Source organism: Octodon degus, unplaced genomic scaffold (assembly GCF_000260255.1).
Source record: "Octodon degus isolate 3935 unplaced genomic scaffold, OctDeg1.0 scaffold00058, whole genome shotgun sequence".
In the NCBI taxonomy this organism is placed as follows: Eukaryota; Metazoa; Chordata; class Mammalia; order Rodentia; family Octodontidae; genus Octodon; species Octodon degus.
The window spans coordinates 627,343-647,301 of NW_004524634.1; the positions used below are offsets into that span (position 1 = coordinate 627,343).

At 38.9% G+C, this 19,959-nt stretch overlaps 1 protein-coding gene across 10 annotated transcripts in view; it reads right to left on the reverse strand.

The window, feature by feature from the left end:
- The window catches only part of Aak1 (AP2 associated kinase 1), a 188,248-nt gene that overhangs the window by 9,811 nt on the left and 158,478 nt on the right, over positions 1–19,959 (reverse strand). For 3 of the 10 annotated variants that reach the window (XM_023718383.1, XM_023718381.1, XM_023718380.1), the window contains 4 exons: positions 9,454–9,555; positions 8,355–8,456; positions 6,955–7,065; positions 4,099–4,209 (listed from right to left, as the gene is read on the reverse strand). The exons of 2 other annotated variants lie outside the window; for them this stretch is intronic. In XM_023718383.1, coding sequence (XP_023574151.1) covers positions 4,099–4,209; positions 6,955–7,065; positions 8,355–8,456; positions 9,454–9,555 — 426 coding nt within the window. Of the gene's footprint in view, positions 1–2,145; positions 3,192–4,098; positions 4,210–6,954; positions 7,066–8,354; positions 8,457–9,453; positions 9,556–19,959 lie in introns of those variants that run through there. 5 more of the 10 variants (XM_023718388.1, XM_023718387.1, XM_023718389.1 and 2 more) reach the window with 4 other exon arrangements.

Consider the following 19,959-nt stretch of genomic DNA (forward strand, 5'->3'; position numbering starts at 1 on the left):
GCACAAGCCATGTCCCAGCCCATATCCCTGGTTCAGGGAGAAAAATTTATGATGTTTTCTGGTATAGTTATTCTCACAGTTGGGATAAAAGCAAATAAAAATATATGAATATGGTATTTTCTCACATTTTAATGATAGATCCCTGTTCATACTGTTTTTTAATCATACATTTTAAAGAATAGAAATCCTCTGATACTGTCTTTCTGGAATAGGTAGGTAGCTGTGTGTGTCTATGCACGCATGCATAATATGAGAAAATGAAAATCTATAATCCAAAACTCTGTGATGACTTAGCCTTCTTTGCAGATAGCTAAGAAAGACCAACCAGGTTAGCGAGAAGCTCATTATAATTCACTAGCACATAAATGCTGCTCTAGTAATAGCAGGTGTACAGAAGACATCTGAAGAACATCAGAATTATATAAATCCTTCATAGTTCCTCTAAACATATGATATAAATTTAGGACTACACTTCTATAATTTTAAAGGCCATCTAGTCCAAACCTATTGTTGTATAAGTAAGTAACAGCAGCTCCCAGAGATGAAGTGCCTGGCAAGGATTAGACACCAGGTGCCCAGGCTTTTTCTCTCATCACCATACTTTAAGGTTAATCAGGGGCCGCACCTGTAAAATGAAGCAGATGGTCTCCAAGGGTCCCTCTTGTGGCTCAGTCAATAGGGCTACCTCTTACTAATGCACTAATAACTTACAAGTATTCCTCCACAGAATAGTAGTTCTATCCTAGAGGCTTCTCTCCTAAATAATAAGTCTGACACATTTTCTAGTCATTATCTTCCTCAGGCTTCTTTAATGTCTCTGGCTCTAGTCAGTTCATTTTCATTAACTGTCTCTAATAAGCTTTATTGAGCTAAAGTTACTAGATAATATATCTCAATGTAATAACAGATAATACATGAAAGGAACAATTTAGAGACACCTAATTTCTAAACTGTACTTTTCATGGCTTCAATTAAATTAAGAAACTAGATATTTTATATTTCTAACATTTTATGTATGAAGAAAAATCAAATATGAAAACACTGAATTAAAATATTCTTATTTAAAAATAAATATTTCTTGCATTAGCTTATACATTCTATGTCCAGCAAAGAGAATACGGTTCTGATCTGCAGTAACTTTCCTGTCCATAAGAAGTGAACCAAATCCTACGTCCAATCACACAGAGCTTTTCACAGACATCTTTTCTCTCAGTGAAAGCTGCTTCTCTCAGCTTTGGGAATGATCTGTTCTCTTAGCAGAGGCCTTCACTTAGCTCATCAACTTTTAGCTGGCACAGGAAGTACTGAAAGTCAGAAGGAAGACCGAAAGACTCAGACTTGTCCTCCGGTGCCTTGGGCAGGCTGCTCTCACATGCAGTGTTGGCAGCCTTTTTTTGCCGTCAACTCCTCCCTCCCCTGTTAAAGTGCAAATGTGAGGAAGAAGAAAAAACAAAAGTACTAGGTAGAAAACAAGCAAATGGACTTGGAATTTTATTTGTACAAACCCGATCAACTAAGACTTTCCCTTTTGATCACAGACAATGGCACTCAAGGAAGAGAACAATGAGATTCTCCGTGCCCACTTCTTTCTCAAAAGGATGATCTTATAAAAGTGCTTTCCAAGTAAAGAAATAAAATACACTTTGATGAATAAGTACATACACAGAGGGTGACCATAGGCATGTTGTCATGTCAGTGCAGGGACCTTTATTTACTTTATGAACAATACTCTAAGGTTAGTGAAGAACTATGCTTTGTTCGGCTTTTTAAAATCTAAGAAGCCAAGGAAAACCAACTGAACACATTCTACTGACTGCAGCCTTCAACTTAAACATCATAGAGAGAAAAAAGTATGCAGCCACAGTCAATTTGTGTCCAGCTTGTCAGCACATTTTTTCTGGTTATCTGAAAATAAACAACATGCTTCTTCTACAGAGACAGAGGACCTGCTGACAGCTTATATCAACACACAATCTACTCAAAATAATTCAATATGTTACACTGTAGGATAGCTGTGTGGTTATACAAGGGAAAGAGATCAAAACCCTGTACAGACACCTGGTATCAGACTTGAAACGCCAAGTGGAAACAGAACTATTCAGTGTCTTCATTTGTACACAATTTACAATATTTGATTTAAAATAAAAATCACAAGAAAAATACATCTGTTTCTGCTACAATTCCTTCCCCTCCCCCAGCCACCCCCCAGTGAAAAGTCTTCTATTAAAAGGTACCATATTTCCACCACTGTCTTATTTTGGTCTAATTCTGAGAGCCTGGCTTCAGCCAGGTAACATGAAAAGGAATAGCAATACTTGGGATTTATATATATAACATACACATTTTATCCAAGGATCTCAAGTACTTGCAGTCACGTCTCCAGATCTGAGAAATCGCGATTCAATGGAGGCCAGAAAGCTGGACGAATGCTGGGCAGGTTGCATGGGGTGTAAATCCCTTGGCTAAGTCTATGATCAAACAAGGTCAAAGTTGATTGGCTAGAGCTGGGCTCAATTTCTCTTCACCAATATATACTATCAGTCAGTTTTACCCTCTCAGAAACCCCACATCTACTTCCAGACTATTGCCTGGAGTTAAAACAAGTGGAAGTAGGCTTGTCCTCAGGATAATGCATCAGAATAAAAAGCAAAAACAGGGAAACACATTCATCAGCATCTGGCCAAGCAGACAGGGGCTGGGAGGATTGATTTGGGAGGCCATTCCTAGCAAGAATGAGACAAAGGTGTCAGTTCACTAGGTTCAATTACAGTTAAGCTTTTGGTGGAGTCGATTCCAGCAGAAGTGAAGCTCATGGCATCTAGTGCTTGATTCAAGATAATGCTATTGAAGAAGGGTAATGAGAAAACACAGCAAACTAACAGGGGGAAACTGGCCAAGGAATATATCTGGAGGGCCAAAGTGATTTTTTTTCTTTCCTTATCATTTCTATAGGAGAAGGCAAGGGGTAGAAGAAAAGGGCCAGAGGGACCCTTATCTGCAGACTTTAAAAAAAAAATCATTTTTCTCAGAATTCCGTAATGAAAATGTGAATTACGGTATGAAGGTTACAGAACTGCATCTGCTACTGGGTCACCGCTACAGGTCTATGAGCTGATCCACCAGCAGCAAAGACCTGGCTAGGTTGGGAAGACTGGACTCAGAGCTCCCACTGCTGTTTCTAGAGTGCCCACCTGGAAGTGGAGAGATAGGAATTCAGTACAAATACAGAGCATTCAGGTTTAGATGTGCAGAGTAAGCAAAGGAGAAAAAAGGAGAAGAAAAAAAAAGAAACCTAGAAAAGCAACATTTTACATTTGCAAACTTGTACATGTTAACTTTAAATAGGTAAATTAGCTACACGCCACCTCCCCCCAAAGAGGTTCAGGCACACTGCGCGCACCACAGTACAGGCAGGATGTCTTGCAAAGATGACGATGTTTTTGTTTTTTCTTTTTTGCTGATGCTGTTTTCAAACGAATCCATATTTTGCCTGAGAACTGGCTGTGTACTAGCTTCTTAATTCTTAACATCAAGCCATCTCCCCAGTAAAGCAACTTTTTGCTTTGGGGAAAATTTGTAACACTCTGCAATAAGAATGCACTTTCAATAAATGGTTCTATGGGAATTCGTTGTTTCATGGTATGTCCGAATGATTTTAACCCATTAGAGAGGAAAAAGGATGTTCCATAAATGTCTACAAGATGTGGCTGATACCAAGGCACCACTTAATCTCTTTGGGAAAAGTATTTATCACAGATTGTTCTAATCATGAAAAAAAAAAGTTAAATACTTTTGATCCATATTTTTGAGTTTTTACAGACTGAAGATTATTTTTGGCTTGATACCTTGGAAAAACTACCTTTTAGCCAAACTATTAAATATTTCTCTCTAAATAAACACCAGGATCAGGCTTTAAGATACCTGTATCAGTATCTCATCTCTATCTATACTGGTCTAGCCTACCACGACTGACACTGTCCCTAGTATTCTTTACTAAATGTTGACCCCCACCCCCACCCCCGCCAGCCTACTCCACCTTGCAGATTAAGTACATTACTTTTTCATGAGAGCTGATGTTTTTCCCAACCTCTTTCTTACCTTGTGGATTTTTGGTTATCAATACAGGAATAGGATCAAACTCATCTTCTGTCACCTTTTCCGAGCCCTCAGGGACATCGAAACCTGAGATGAGATTACTATCTTCTGTAGCTTAATACAGAATGCACGCACACAAGCAGAAACAGAGGCAGAGATTAGCAAATGAGAAAACAGGAAAGAAGTACAAAGTTCCCAACTGTATACAATCACTAGTCTTCCTATAAGTAAAAGCACTTATTTTTCTGAGTTGAAATAAAAGCAGCAAAACTGGAAAATACAGAGATACAGAAAAAAGTGCCTTAGAGTTAAGGCATTTTAACACTTTCATAAGTAATTAGGAAGGATTTTTTAAATAATTCTCTCTACTCTTTACATGATTATTAGCTGTAATTATTATAAAGTATCCCTTCAATGTCATTACCTGACAGAGAATTAGTTATTTGTGTTCTTTATTAAGTGAGTTGAAGCCCACTCAAACACAGGGCTGAGACACAGGAGGAGAGCTAACAGTTCTTTAAGAAGAGCCTCTGCAAAGGCAGGGGATAGCTCAGTGAAGCATGTGGTTGGCATGCAGGAGTCCCGGGGTTCAATTCCCAGCTTAACCAACCACAAAAAACAAACAAACAAACAAAAAAACCCAACCAAATTAACAACAAAAGAGAAGTAATCACTTTATATACACAAAGAAAGCAAGATATCTATGGAGGACTCAGCACTCTGTCAATTCCAAAAAAGAAAAGACTTCCAAATAACTCAGAAGCCTCAGGAAATGTTGGGACACAAGGCCACATACACCAGAAGATTATTAGAATATTTTCTCCATTTTAATTAAAGCTATCCAGGGGCCAGGGAGTTAGCTCAGTAGAGTAAGTGCTTGCCTGGCAAGCGCAAGGGCCTGAGTTCAATCCCCGGTTCCGCAAAAAACAAAAACAAAAACTAAAATTAATTAAAGCTATCCTATCAGCAAGTGCTAACTGAGCACCTAGTTTGCAAGTGAGGATTCCCTGTAGCTACATACTGCTGCTGACATACTTCAGCCACACAGAATTGTCTAACTAACTCCTTTTACATACTCTATTAAAAACAATATTGGGAGCTTGTCTTCTGGATGGTTAACAACCTAAGTTTGCAGACCAAAATTAGAGAAAAAGGAGAGCTGAAAGGTAAGCCAACATTTTAGCCCTAGCCTTCCAAGGTCAATTAACACTCAGGACATATGAGAACTTGTACTGTAATATCATGTAACTTGGTAGTGTCCCAAATTTTCTGATCAAGGAGATTATGGGGCCAAAGAGGAAAGTGATCGATGACGTAAAGTGGGCCTAAGGAGAGTCACATGGAGAGAAAGCATTCTCTCAGGCTTTCACAGAGAGCACATTGGCCAAGCAATGGCCATGACTCATCCACATGGCTGACACTGACAAAGGTTCTACAATCTGAGGTACAGGATCTCAGGATAAATCCTGAGGGGATTTCACTGACCTTATCAGACCCAAAAGCTACAACTCTTGTTGCATAGGTCCTGCTTTACCTTGGTCTTAACCATCCAGCAGGAAAGTATAAAAAAGAAGTATAAGAAGTAAAGCCATGTTGTTATGTTGAGCTGTAGGGGACTCAGGTCAACAATTTCTGACATTGCCAGTCAAGTGGAAGACACTATTATGGGCTACTGGACCCTTTTAGAATATTTTGCTGAGTTAATATACCTATAATATTCAAATAACGGAACTTAACAAAAAAAGGGGGATAAAGATGAATGTTCATTTTGTATCTGTGTATTCAAAGAGGTTAGGATAGATATATAGTTACATTCTCTTAATGAATAGAGTGATTTGTTCTAATGGTGTTTGTAAATAGGATATCATGTCCGTATCTTGTACAGCAATTAACCACTAGGAAGAATGTATGCAATGTGTTAATTATTGAAACTGTCCTACCAATTTGGTTTGAAACTGTCTCATTGCTATTTGTTTCTCAATAAAATTATGGAAAAAAAAAGAAAATTGAGTTCTTTAATACATACTTGCATTTGAATGAGTGGTTGAATGGTATTTTATTTAGCCAATTGCCTCACAATGGAAAAGAATTTAGTTCCATGAAGGTAATTTATCTCTTTCCCTCATGTGTCTGTGCAATTTCTTGATGAACACTGACATTAATGTTGTGCAAAATAAAAACATAAATTTATAAAAAGAAAAATACAAACAATATTGGGGTAAAAACTAAAAACTCAACTATTACCACTACAAACCATGACCTAATTACTCTTACTCATGTCTTGGAAGTCTCCTTTTTTGAACTTCCTTCAAAAAAGGCTTCAACCTTTTCTTTTCTATACATTTTCTCCTTCCAGAAAAGGCCTTTGACTGTCCAAGCACAGAAATAAGTATGCACACAGCAGGCAGGCACTGTGCCTATCACTGCCACAAAAGTCTTACTGATGTAACTCAAAGCTATCTGTGTCCAACAGAATTTCAAACCAATATTAATCTCAGACTAAAAGTGAAGTAGTGGGTTAGAAAGAGAAATCCAGATGCCAATTATGATTGAAAGATGAAGTAAAATTCTAAACTTGTTCACAAGTTTAGAGCATAGACTCATGGCTCTCAAAGGTAACGTGGAATAGCTGTACTGTAGTTCTTGCCAAAAAGAAGTATCTACACCACTTTATTTTCTCAGGCTTATTAAATATTGAGTGCTATTACAACATGGTGGCTAAAAATACAAACTTAAAAGTTTTCCATATAAGAAGGTAACTAAAACATTGTACTAAAAAAGACTTCAGGTAAGGGAAACTGTGGAGCTGATCAGCTTTCTCCAGGGACACATACAGACCTGACAAGAAGCAAAATTTACCTTTATGGGCCGGAGCAGAGATTGCTAGGGGGGCAAACTCTTCCAGAAGGTCAGCAGTAGGGTTAGAAAGCAGAGAGCAGTCAAGCAGAGAATCTTCCCCAGTGAGAGAATCTGAGTCCAGTGAACAGCATCCCAGGTCAATGACGGCATTAAATGACACATACAACAACATCATGAGGTTAGATCTTAGCTTTCCAATTATTGCACATACAGGAGATATACAAAGGCAGGAGGGAAAAAACCAGAAGAAACGTGTTAAGTTCTCTGGGTATCCATTTACATTTTTCTAGATTCTTCTTACACTTAACATATAAATATAGAGAATTTTCAACTCAACAGGTTAATTCTTAAAAGTCCGAGATTTGTATGGCAGAAAAGTTTTAACAACTCACTTCTTAGCAAAAGCCATTTGAGAAAAAGGACTTTGAAGCTACAGAGTTTCATTTAAACTTTCCCAAAATACCCAGGAAGAAAATTATTGTATGATGAAGTACTGAAAACTGATTAGGAGGGATGTCAGAAGAGATTAAACAGTATCTTCTAGAAACCTATCAGATTTCCAGTAAATATGCCTCTTTCTAGTACTTACTAATTTGAATCTCTCCTTTGAACACATAATCTGTTTTCAGTTAGAGAATGAAAGCAAATATTCAGAGGCCAAGCTTTAAACAGGGATTATTTTCTAGATTTTCTAGGAGAAAACATCCAAGTGAAGATGAGGAGAATGAATCATATTGTCTGTTGGGGAAAATTTTTCACCTTGATAAATTTACACTAACATTTTTTTGACCACTATTTCTGTTCCAAGTTGGATAAGCAAACACTTTTATTAAAGTAATTATGCCTCAATAAAAATAAAGGTTATCAAATTGATTTCTTTGGAAAGTTAAGGAATTCTAAGATTGAATTTTGAAATTAAGGTGAAGGCAACATTGGACCAAAGGAAGATTTCAACTTTGCTTACAACTTAAGGGAAAATCACCTCTACATGATTAAAGTGCTATGCTGGGAAAAGAATGTCAACATGAGGTGAAATGGGCTCCACAGCTAGCACTGAAGGTGCCAGGGAAAGCCTACTTAGCACCCTGGAGGAATCAAAGCAGCCTCACAGCTCAGCAGAGTCCTTTCATTAAGTAGAAGGGAGGACCCCAGCACCAGTGAAAATCCTGAATAAAGAAATTCTCTAAGCAGGGGAGGGCCTGGTCACTCTAAAAAGAACATAGCTCCAAAAAGTATTCAAAGGAAATGTATATTCAGCATCTAAAAACTGGGTCTATAAGAATTCAGAGCATCTACTCTAAGAAGAACTAAGCAGACTGAAGACTATAACCTGCCACAGGCGGAAAGACTGGTCTGATCACAGTGACCAGTCCCCTTACTGACACAGACACCTGACTGACCTGTGCGGTTCGAGGTCACAGACTCCGTCTGAGATGGGAGGCGCTGGGCAACTGGGGGCTCCAGTCCTGGTATGAGACTCTCAACAGCAACATCAGCTTTTTCTTTTACAATAGGCATTAACAAAGGAGAGGAAAGGGTAAGGGAGAGGACATCAGAAGGTTCTTCAGACAATTTCTAAAATGCCGCCACAGGACAGGTAGAAAGCACAGTTAAGTGACTGTATTTCTGCTGCTTTGAGTGTCCAGGTTTCACTGTTCAGACGTGCACGTGCAAGGCTGACCCCCACGGCCAATTTGGCGATCGGTTGTTACAGACACATACGGAACACAAGCCACTTTCATCATCATGGTATCTCCCCTGCTAGGTAAGTATACACAAGCCACCTTCAAACAGCAAATCTCCATGTCAAAAGAGATTGGGTGAAAGGCACCTTAACTTCTTCTTGTAAATTTGCTGTTCTTTAGGAATAAATCTGGAGTAAAGATCTTCTAATCCATCCTCTAATCTAATGCAAAGCCTCTACTCTATCCGAAACACCATCTCACAAAGCACCTGCCTGGGAGAGATTCTGTACTCTGTGACGTCTTTTGGTTGGTGGCCTTTCTGGATGGTCCTGGCATTTCTGAGTGGTAGGACTATTTGTCCAAAATCAATGGGCCCTCTTAGAGTAGAGAGGCCTTGGATTTTGCCAGTCTTCTTGGAGTATGGGAAAACGTTAAGCTGCTAAGTTGCCCAGGCAGGTCTCAAACTTACAACCCTGCTGCCTCATACTCCTGGAGTTTATAGGTGTGTGCCACCATGCCTGGCTATGAACCAAATTTTTAAGTGAAGCTTTTATCATTAAATGTGAATTTTTCCATCTCATTGGAAATTACAGACTAATCCAAAAGGCAAAATTTACACTGTTGTGCCCACAGAAAGCAAAGAAGTTCAAGTGTTGGCTTCTGGGCTTGCATGAGGCACAGCTCCAACACCAGGAGGCGCAGTACGGTCCACTCCTTCCTGGTTCTGTTCACTAGGGATCTGCTAACCATCTGCTTATCAATCTGAAATATACAAACTTATCATGCATGGCAGAAGAAACAAAAATGACGTTACCAATTACAGCATCGGAAGTGCTACCAAAAGGATCTGTCATAGGCAAGAGGTCAGGGAGCAGAAGAGAAGTATCAGGAGATTTGAGTCCCTCAATTAGTTTTTCTAGGTCAGGCAGAGAAGAGAAAACAGAAGTGCAATGAGATATTAAAGCCAAGTGGATCATTCACTATTTTCAAGACAAACACATTTTGAGGGCCAGTATTTTCTACAGGCAAGCCATAAAAATAAATGCTGTTAGTGTGTTTCAACAATAGGCTTTCCAAATTAAGTTTAAAAAGGGCTATTTCCTTGGTGAAGTCGCCACTCTGTATTCAAGATGCTGGCTTGTTTGTTTGCTTGTTTTTACTTTAGGTGTAATTTATAAATAATAGTTGTCACCAATTTTAAGGGTATAATTTGATATATTTTGGTAAAAGCACATGTTCATATAATCATCACTGAAATAATCATATAGAACATTTCCAACATCCTCAAGAAAAAATACCTTCAGTTCCTTTATACTTAATTCTTTCTTCTCACCCTAGGCCCTGGCAGCAATGGATCTGCTTCCTGTTTCTGTAGTTTTACCTTTTCCAGAATTGCAATTTAAAAATTTTTAAATCATTTATTTATTTATTTATTTATTTATTTATTTAATTTCAGGATCTCTTTACACAGTTGGGATTCGCAGGGATCCTCCTGTCTCAGCCTTCCCAGCACTGGGATTATGGTCATGCGCCACCACCCCCAATTTCGGTGGCTGGCACAGCATCTGGTTCCAAGAATTGAACCCTGATGCTTGTACTTACCAGGCAGGCAATTAGACTGCTGAGCTGTCTCCCCAGGTCCCAGAATTCCAATTTTAAATGGAATCACACAGTATGTAGTCGTTTGTGTTTAATTTCCTTCATGTAGCATGATGTTTTTGAGAGGCAACCAGGCTGAAGTATGAGTAGTTGGATCTGGCTTACTGCTGAGCGTTGTCCCACTGCATGAATGTACCACTGTACGAATCACCTTCACTCACCAGCTAATAGGCATTAGGTTGTTCCCAGTTTTCAGCTATGGAAAATAATGCTGCCGTACCTATTTGCATAAAAGTCTCTGGGTATGGTCTGTTTTACCTGGGCAATCCAATTTTTTTAAAACTTGCATTTAGAAACAGTTTATGTACTTTTTTTTGGTATTAGGGATTGCACTTTTAGGACTTTGCTTCTACCTGGTGCTTAAGCCACTCAACTATCTCCCTGGCCCTAGAAATAGTTTATAATTAATCAAGAAAGTCACTTCAGCCTTATCTAAGTTAACTTTGACAATCATTTTTTGGATGATGACTGTGTACCTGTGATATGCTCATATTCTTAATTATTTTGAGGTTAAACCTCACAAAATACATGTACGCCTGCAAATGAATTACTGTTGATGTCATTTGTCAAGAAATAAAAAGACATCAGTAACCACCAGATTTGTCCCATTAGGCAATTTAATCTGTGATAACGTTATATAAGGATTTCTTCCAAATGATTCCTTTAGCCCTAATCATCAATAACTCACTATTCACCTTTTCCCTACCAAAGGCAGAACACTAACTTGAAACAAAATAATGAATCATACCCTGTGATTGAGGTGACATAAATTTTATGACTTGCCCAGCTAAACTAAAATTGAAATGCCTGCTTAATAAAAGTGACTTAAAGTTTAAGTATGTAAGGCCAGAGAGATAGCTCAATGGCACAGTGCATGCCTGGCAAGCGCAAGTTCTGTAGTTGGATTCCCAGTATCCCACACACAAAAGAAGTTTAAGTTTTTACATACAACATTTTAATGAATTTGGTTTAGCCTCTTGGCCCTTGAGATAAATAATAGAATAATATTCACTGAAAGGTAGGAATCAAATTTTGTGCACTCTGTAATTTAGGTGATATATAACTACACATCAAACAAAAGAATAGATTTTAGGGCCTTGTTAACAAAACTTACTTCCAGGGGCAAGCCATACAGTTATATGTAGAAGATGGGTGAGACAATGATCCTGAGAATCTTCAGAAGATTTCTGAATCAAGCAGTTAACTGGAATGATTCTCACCCTGACTAACTATATATACAGACACTTGTGAACAAAGCAACGGCACTGAAGATGGCAATTTGTAATAGTAGGTTCATGCTTGAAGTGCCTGTCATTCTGGTCTTCTGAATACAGGCTGCTTGTCATGACATGCCAGTTGCTGCCGTGCTGTGTCTCGGGTAGATGATTGTTCAAAAAGAAGGGGGTGGTAAATGAAGGCAGGAGACAGGAAAAGGAATGTTGTGGGACTATCCTGCTTCAAGGCTGTATATGGTTAGATTTATGGATTTATGTGTAAACATAAGAATTATATAATTCTTTATGCCTATTTTAAAATATATTTTAATTTTTTAAATGTTTTTCCATCATATTTTGTAGGGACTTAAAGTTCAACATATCAATACTTGATGAAAAATACCTGTTCCATGTTATGCCTAACATGTTTGATATTCAGACACATAGTGAGGTTAAGCTTAACAGCCTAGGTTGTATGGTAATAACAATAAGCTTCTCTTCTGGAGGGTTAACAACCTAAGTTTACAGACCAAAAATTAGAGAAAAAGGAGGGCCGCAAGGAAAGCCAACATTCAGGTTCTAGCCTTCCAAGGTCAATTAAGACTCAGGACATATGAGAACTTGTACTGTAACATCATGTAACTCAGTTGTGTCCCAAATTTTCTGATCAAGGAGATTATGGGGCCAAAGAGGAAAGTGATCGATGATGTAGAGTGTGCTTAAGGAGAGTCACCCGGAGAGAAAACATTCTCTCAGGCTTTCACAGAGAGCATATTGGCCAAGCAATGGCCATGACTCATCCACATGACTGACACTGACAAAGGATCTACAATCTGAGGTACAGGATCTCAGGATAAATAATGAGGGGATTTCACTGACCTTCTCAGACCCAAAAGCTACAACTCTTGTTGCATAGGTCTTGCTTTATCTTGGTCCTAACCATCCAGCAGAAAAGTATAAAAACGAAGTATAAGAAGTAAAGCCATGGTGTTATGTTGAGCTGTAGGGGACTCAGGTCAACAATTTCTGACATTGCCAGCCAAGTGGAAGACCCAATACTACTATGGACTACTGGACTCTTTTAGAATATTTTGCTGAGTTAACACACCTATAATATCCAAATGATGGAACTAAACAAATAAGGGGATACAGATGAATGTCCATTTTGTATCTGTGTATTCAAAATGGTTAGGTTAGATTTATAGTTACATTCTCTTAATGAATAGAGGGATTTGTTCTAATGGTGTTTGTAAATAGGATATCAAGTCTGCATCTTGTACAGCAAATAACCACTAGGAAGAGAGTATGCAATATGTTAATTATTGAAACTGTCCTACTAATTTGATTTGAAACTGTCTCATTGCTATATGTCTCTCAATAAAATTATGGAAAAAATTTAAAAAATAAAATAAAACGAAACATCCGTGATCTCAGTCTGCATACTCACATTGATGTGCAAGAACCTTTGTGCAAGAATGTAAGACAGACAGAACCAAAGAGGCAGAGAAAGGCAGAGGCTAGGAAATGCTCAACAATTAAGAAAAAGAGCTGTACAGGTGACAGTGAAGTTTTATATGCCCATTCAAAGATGTATGAAGATGTTAGCACTGGTGGTATAGTGTTGAGCATAGCTGCCTTGGAAAGATATATGAAGATATTTATAATGTGAATATTGTTATTATGTATAGATCAATATTCAGTCATCCCTATTCATTTACCTAGTTAATAAAATGCCTCCTTTTTATTCTTCAGAGGAAAAAAAGATAATTTACTTTGATATACTCAATACACTGCACAAAATAGATTTTTATTTATGCAAAGACAATTTTCATCTCTGGAGTATATGGCGTATAGGTATCTTTAAATTACATGACAGTGTAAAAATATTATGTTTCTCATTTTTAGCTGATCTATATTAATTAAAAGAAGAAAAAAAAAAGAAGCATCTTGAAAGAACAGGAAAAAAAAAACAGGGAGTCAACCAGGTAAAGAAGCATACGACATCAGCCTTAACCTGTAATGCACATTTTATGAAAAGATGTTAGCACTGTAATTTAACAATTTTCAGTGTACTGGTGAAAAATAAGATGGTTTTCCTTATTTCAGTTCTGCAGGAGGCTGAGTGAGGCACAAAGATTAAAAGTTCAAGGCCAGCCTGGGCAATTTAGCAGACCCTGTCTTACCAAGGATTGAAGTCAGGCCCTTGTACTTGCCAGGCAAGCGCTTATTCTACTGAGCTATCTCCCCAGCCCCAAGACCCTGTCTCAAAATAAAAGCTTTTAGAAAAACTGGAGACATACATCAGCTCTACGATGCTTGTCTAACCTACATCAGGCTCTGTGTTCAACCCCTAGTACTACCAACACAAAAGAAAAATTTGCTTCTTTCACTTACATTCATAAACTTGCAGCCCTGTGACACAACAGATAAAAGGCAAAAATACAAACTGACTTGGAACAACCAGGTAGGCATTCTTTCCAAACACGAACCCTGGTGCAATCCACTATCCTTCATCTGTAAACTGGAGATACTCCCCTTTCTGGGCCATCCCGCAGGCGCCATCTGCTCTAGGCCCCTCCTCCTCCTCCCACCACATCTGGCCTCCTAGCATTTGCCTTCATTCTCTTGCAGCCCTCACAAGGGGGCTGGAAACAGAGACGGGCTTTATTACCTCTTCCTCTCGTGCCTCCTGCTGCACTTGCTGCTTCAGGTGTGACTAGGGGAGGGGATCAGGACGTCAGCTAGAAAAAGTCGGGCACTTCAACATAATCTATTTTTTTAGCCATTAGCAAAACATATGAGAGGGTAAAAAAAGTGTGTTGTGTGATGAGACAAAACAGGAGTGCATTTGGGAAAATTCCCAAATTTAGAGGAGTTTATTTTCTGACCAAAACTAAAAATAATAAGCTATTCACATAGATAATTTATATGGTCATCACTGTGTGGACGTATTCAAATACTAGACACATTCAGCAGAGGAGGAAAGGACAGAATGATGCCACCAGCAATTGCTGCTTACATTTGTAGAGTGTACTGCCAAGTACTTTTATTCAGCAAATATTTTCATTATTCACCAAAACACACACACACACACACACACACACACACACACACACCCCTCTGGGTTTGGAAATAGTAATGCAATAGTGGGAGATGGACATCAGTGACTGAGGACGTGTAACCTGCCCCAGTGACAGATAAGGCCCAGATGAAGCCCAGATCTAACTTCAAAGATGTCTCCACACAGGATCTGCCTTGCCCATTGGTACAGGAGCTTGGGTCTCCACACAATCACAGCCCAGGCACAATGGAACAGTTATTAGACATGCTGGCGCTGGAAGGAACCTCAGTTCTTACCTAGATTAGGCTTTTCATTTATGGATGAAGAAAGCTCCAGAAAGGTGAAATAACTCAGCCAAGACCTTATAGCAGAAAGCAACAGGCATTATGACTCATTTAGCAAGGCATTGGTGGAGTATGCTTTAATCTCAACAATCAAGAGGCTGAGGCAGGAGGACTGTCTAAACTACACAGTGCATTCAAGGCAATCTGGACCACTTATAGGGACATTCTGTCTCAAAAAAAGCCAAAAACAGGGCCAGAGAGATAGCTCAGTAAAATAAGTGCTTGCCTGGCAAGTGCAAGGGCCTGAATTCAATCCCCAGTTCTGCCAAAAAAAAAAGAGAAAAAATTTAGTGTTTATTAGACACAGTAGGCTCATTATTCTACGGAGCCATCTCCCCAGCCTCCCATTTTTTCTATATTATAGAAAATGCTTCTCTGGATGCAAAAGCACAAGCCACTTTCTGGGATAATTCATACCTGAAATATATGGAGACCATGCCTTTATTCTCAATTATTATTCAGAGGGACAGACAAATGAACCAAAACTTATTTATAAATTGTGTTGTAGTAATGATTTAGTCTTCCTAAGAAATGTTTTACTAGAGTTCTTCCATCTCTGTGTTAGAATCAGTCTAAGACTCCATGGGAAAAAGCAATGGACAATTTTTGCATTGGACAAAATGGTCCACTTTCAGTTCCTAGGCTGATTTTTTTTAAAAAATGTATTTAGTACAGGCTCTCACTATACAGACCATCAGACTCCTAGTGATCCACCTGTTTTCAGCCTCCCAAACTAAGGGATTATGGGTGCCCGCCACCATGCCCAGTCTCAATCTCTGTATCAGCGCACTCCGGGGGCAGAGCCATCATAGCATGCCGGGGATTGAACCCCAGTCCCTGCATCTGCCTAAGCAGGTGCTTTAATCCGCTGAGCTATCTAGCCAACTCACTGCTGACACTTTTTTTAAAAAATAATTTTATTGAGAAACAAATAGCAAACACTGCTATTTTTAGAATGGACTCCACAGTGTGTGTGTGTGTGTGTGTGTGTGTGCACGTGTGAGTGTGTGTTAATAGTGTGGGTGAGAGGGTACTCAAGATCTCAGGGTAGTATCATTTTACCTTACCTCTTGGTGATACTACACATTTTAGAGACTTAGGCAAAATCCTGAGAAATAAAAAATATGAAGGGGTAAAAGAGCCTGAATTTAAGTTACCTCTTTTTTTGGTCATCTAACTTTTAAAAACATCAGTTTCATATAATAAACAGGAGATAAGAAATATGAATTAAATGAGTATATTCATCATAACGTGCGAGTACGTGTGTGCATAAACCAAAGGGTTAGTGTCACAAATGGGGACTCAAATCTCCTTTAACAGGAAGACACAGGCCAGGGAGACAGCTCAGTAGAATAAGCGCCTGCCTGGCAAGCTCAAGATCTTGAGTTCTAATCCCTGGTACCGCCAAAAACAAAAACAAAAAACAAACAAAAAAACCAGGTGAATGAGGGGCTGGCAAACCACAGCTAAGTGTAACAAGGGTGGCACTCCAGATCCTGCTCAAATGTTGGCATCAGAACGGAATGAACAGAACTCCTAGAATGAAATGAGAGTGAAGAGGACGCAGCATTAGCCAACAGAAGGAGACAGGAAGGACAGCAGGGTCTACACTGTGTGTGTGTGATTTCAGGCAAGTCTCCTACTCTCTCTGAATCATATTTTTTAAATCAATAAAATGCAGATGAACTTAAAGTCTCTGCGTGCCACTAAAAGCCAATCATCCAGCATGCAGGGTAAAATGGAAGTAGAAACTAGTCACTCAGGAGATGGATTCTCAGGATGAAAGTGGAGGTCTGAAATGGTCAGGACTGCAGGTACAGCACTAGAGGACACTTTAGCAGGAAGACACATGCAGGAGGTAAGACTGTCCGGTCCCAAAGCAGCATGTTTTGAAAAATGTAGAAAGTTAATTCCATACGCTGTTCAAAATGCAAACTCTGCCCAGAAAGGCACACTAAACTCATGCCTCATTGGAAAAAATAACTTTTTTTCCCTTATTATAAAACTAGCACAGTATGTGTCTATTGTGGAAAATTTGGGAAATACAATCTTGCCTCAGCCTCCCAGGTGCTGGGATTTCAGGCCTGTGTCACTCCACCTAGCCTAAGCATTCTCAAATGAATATTCTTCTAGTCTTTGCTATGAAATCTGATTAGCTGCTAAGTTTTTCCCATCTTTACAAATCTAATGGCATCCAAGCACTCAGGAAGCCTGAGAAGGAGGATCCTGAATTCAAAGTCAGCCTGGACTACATAGTGAAATCTTGTCTCAGGCAGGTGCTTATGCCATTGAACTATCTCCCCAGCCCCGAAATCTTGTCTCTAAAAAAAAAAAAAAAAATCTTACAGTGGAAGTCACAACATACCTAAATGCTAAGGGTGGTGTAATGGGCAGGTTTTCTCAGTGACTTTAAGTTTGACACTTAGTCACTGTAAGAAAATGATTAGAACAAGATTCTATTTATAATATGTAATTCTTCTAGATAGTGATCATCCCTTACTTCACTGTTATTTTTACAATAAGCTATTAAACTAATTTTATGATTCTTGGATTTATTATGATGATAAGCTTAAAAAATTACTGGCAATTTCCATGTCTTTTTTTTATGAATTATCTGCTAACATTTGTTGGTGATTCCTATTAATATACTCAGTGGTGATTTGTATCAATACACTTAGTTCTTTTGCAAGTCTCTAGGGCTCTCACATAACAATGAGTCAAGTAAGAGCTGGAAGCAGCACTGAAATCATGGTTAGCAAACTGAAGAGACAGACCCTTCAGGAAAATGAACTCAGAATTATACAGACTAGACAATGAGAACCGAGGGTCTTTGGGTTTTTTTAATGGTGCTTGGGACTGATCCCAGAGCCCTGTGCATGCCAGGCAAGCACTACAGCACAGAGATGCACCCCAGCTGAGGGCACGTGTGAAGGAGAGAACTGTCTGCTTTGCCATTTATGAGATGGGCGAGTAAAAGGGGGTCTTCTGAGCACCTTCTCTTCTCCTCTGAAACATAGCTCAAGTGGCAGTGGGAATGGGGAGGAGAAGAGAAAAGGAGATAGGCAGTGTAGCTGGAGTCAGGAATTCAGGTTCTCCTCTTATTTGATACCTCTCAAAAGTATCAAGCACAAGACAAAGTAATAAATCCTTCACTGGTCAGACTTAGATAAGTAAAGGCACTTTTTGATATGAGGCAGGGACATACATATTGTAGGTTGTGACCTTTTTCTCTTTTAAAACAGAAAGAGGATTGATATCTATGTATCAAGACCAAGGGCGCACTCCTGGACCACTGTGACTGAACCAACACGTGGAACATACTGAACTCATAAACATGAAAGCCTCTGATATGAGTTCCATCCAAAAAGATGATGTGTGGGGTCGGGGAGATGGCTCAGTGGAATAAGCGCTTCCCTGGCAAGCGCAAGGGCCTGAGTTCAATCCCTGGTTCTGGAAAAAAAAAAAAAAGATGATGTGGCTGTTGTAGCACTGTGCCTGTGAAAATTTATGTCTTATCTGACATGGGATATGTATGAACTCTAAAGACTTGGGATGTGACACTGCTTTAAAACCTAGTCGATCAGTGAGGTGATCTATGCCTGCTACACTGGTCTGATCATCACACATTACATACATATATTGAAATGTCACACTGTACCCCATAAATATATACAATTACTGTCAACTGAAGATAAAAATACAGAAAACTAGTCACTATAGTTGTTATTCAGAAAACAGACACTAATCTATTCATGACATCTTCAAGTTAGAAACAAAAGTCAAACACCATGCCCTCTTCCAAGTTCAATGCAGAGAATTAAGTATGTACAGAGGCCAATTTTCTAGAGTAAAGGTGGATAACATGACTGCCTTGAGCTTTTCAGTATCACAAGAACGCAACTGGAATGAAGAAGATGCCAGGAAAGCAACTCTACAAGGAACACCTATTTTGATCAAAAAACCCTAAAAAGCCACACACACAGACATAGACATAGACACAGACACAGACACAGACACACACACACACACACACACACACACACAGAGCTCTTCTTGCTTCACTTTTCAAAAGATGATGGGGTACCATGAAACTAAGAGGTACCTTTTTTCAAAATTAATTCTAGGAAGCAGCACTTATGGGGCACCTCAAGCAGTCTTGTGTAGTCCTGTGGAACACTGACACCAAGAGATCAGTATTGAAGAGTTGTTAGAAAAACAGTTTTCATGCTGGGCATAGTGGGGCACACCTATAACCCCAGAACTCTGGAACGCTGAGGCAGAAGGATCACAGGTTCAGTCCAGCCTAAGTAACTTGCAGACTTAGCAAGATCCTATCACAAAATGAAAAATAATAAAAGGGCTGGAGATACTGTTCAGTACAAAGGCCTTGGATTCAATTCATAGTATGGGGAAAAATTTTGTTTTCACAAACACTTGTGCACTGCTGGTTGGGAACGTAAAATGGCACAGCCTTTGTGAAATACAGTATGGTAGTTCCTTAAAAAATTAAAAATAGAATCACTGTATGATCCAGCAATTCCATCACTGGGTATATATCCAACAGATTTGAAAGATCACAAGAAGGTATTTGTGCACCCATGTTCACAGCAGAATTATTCACAATAGTCAAAAGGTGGAAGCAACTCAAGTGTCTCTCAATGGAGAAATGTATAAGCAAAATGTGGTACATACAGGCAATGGAATATAACTGAACCTTAAAAAGGAAGGGCATTCTGACACACACAAAATGGGTGAATCCTGATTAAGCTACATGGAATGAGCCAGTCTTAAAAGGACAAATACCACATCATTCTCCTTATATGAGGTACCTAAAGTGGTCAAATTCATAAAAACAGAAAGTGGCATGGTGGTGGCCAGGGGCTTAGAGCAGGAAGAAATAAAGAATTATTGTTTAACAGATTTGGCATTTCGATTTTGCAAGATGAAAAAGTTGTGTGGCTACAGCGTCATGATCATTGCCACTAACCTCTATACTTAAAGTGGCCAAAATAGTATAAATTTTATTTAAATTTTAAAAATAA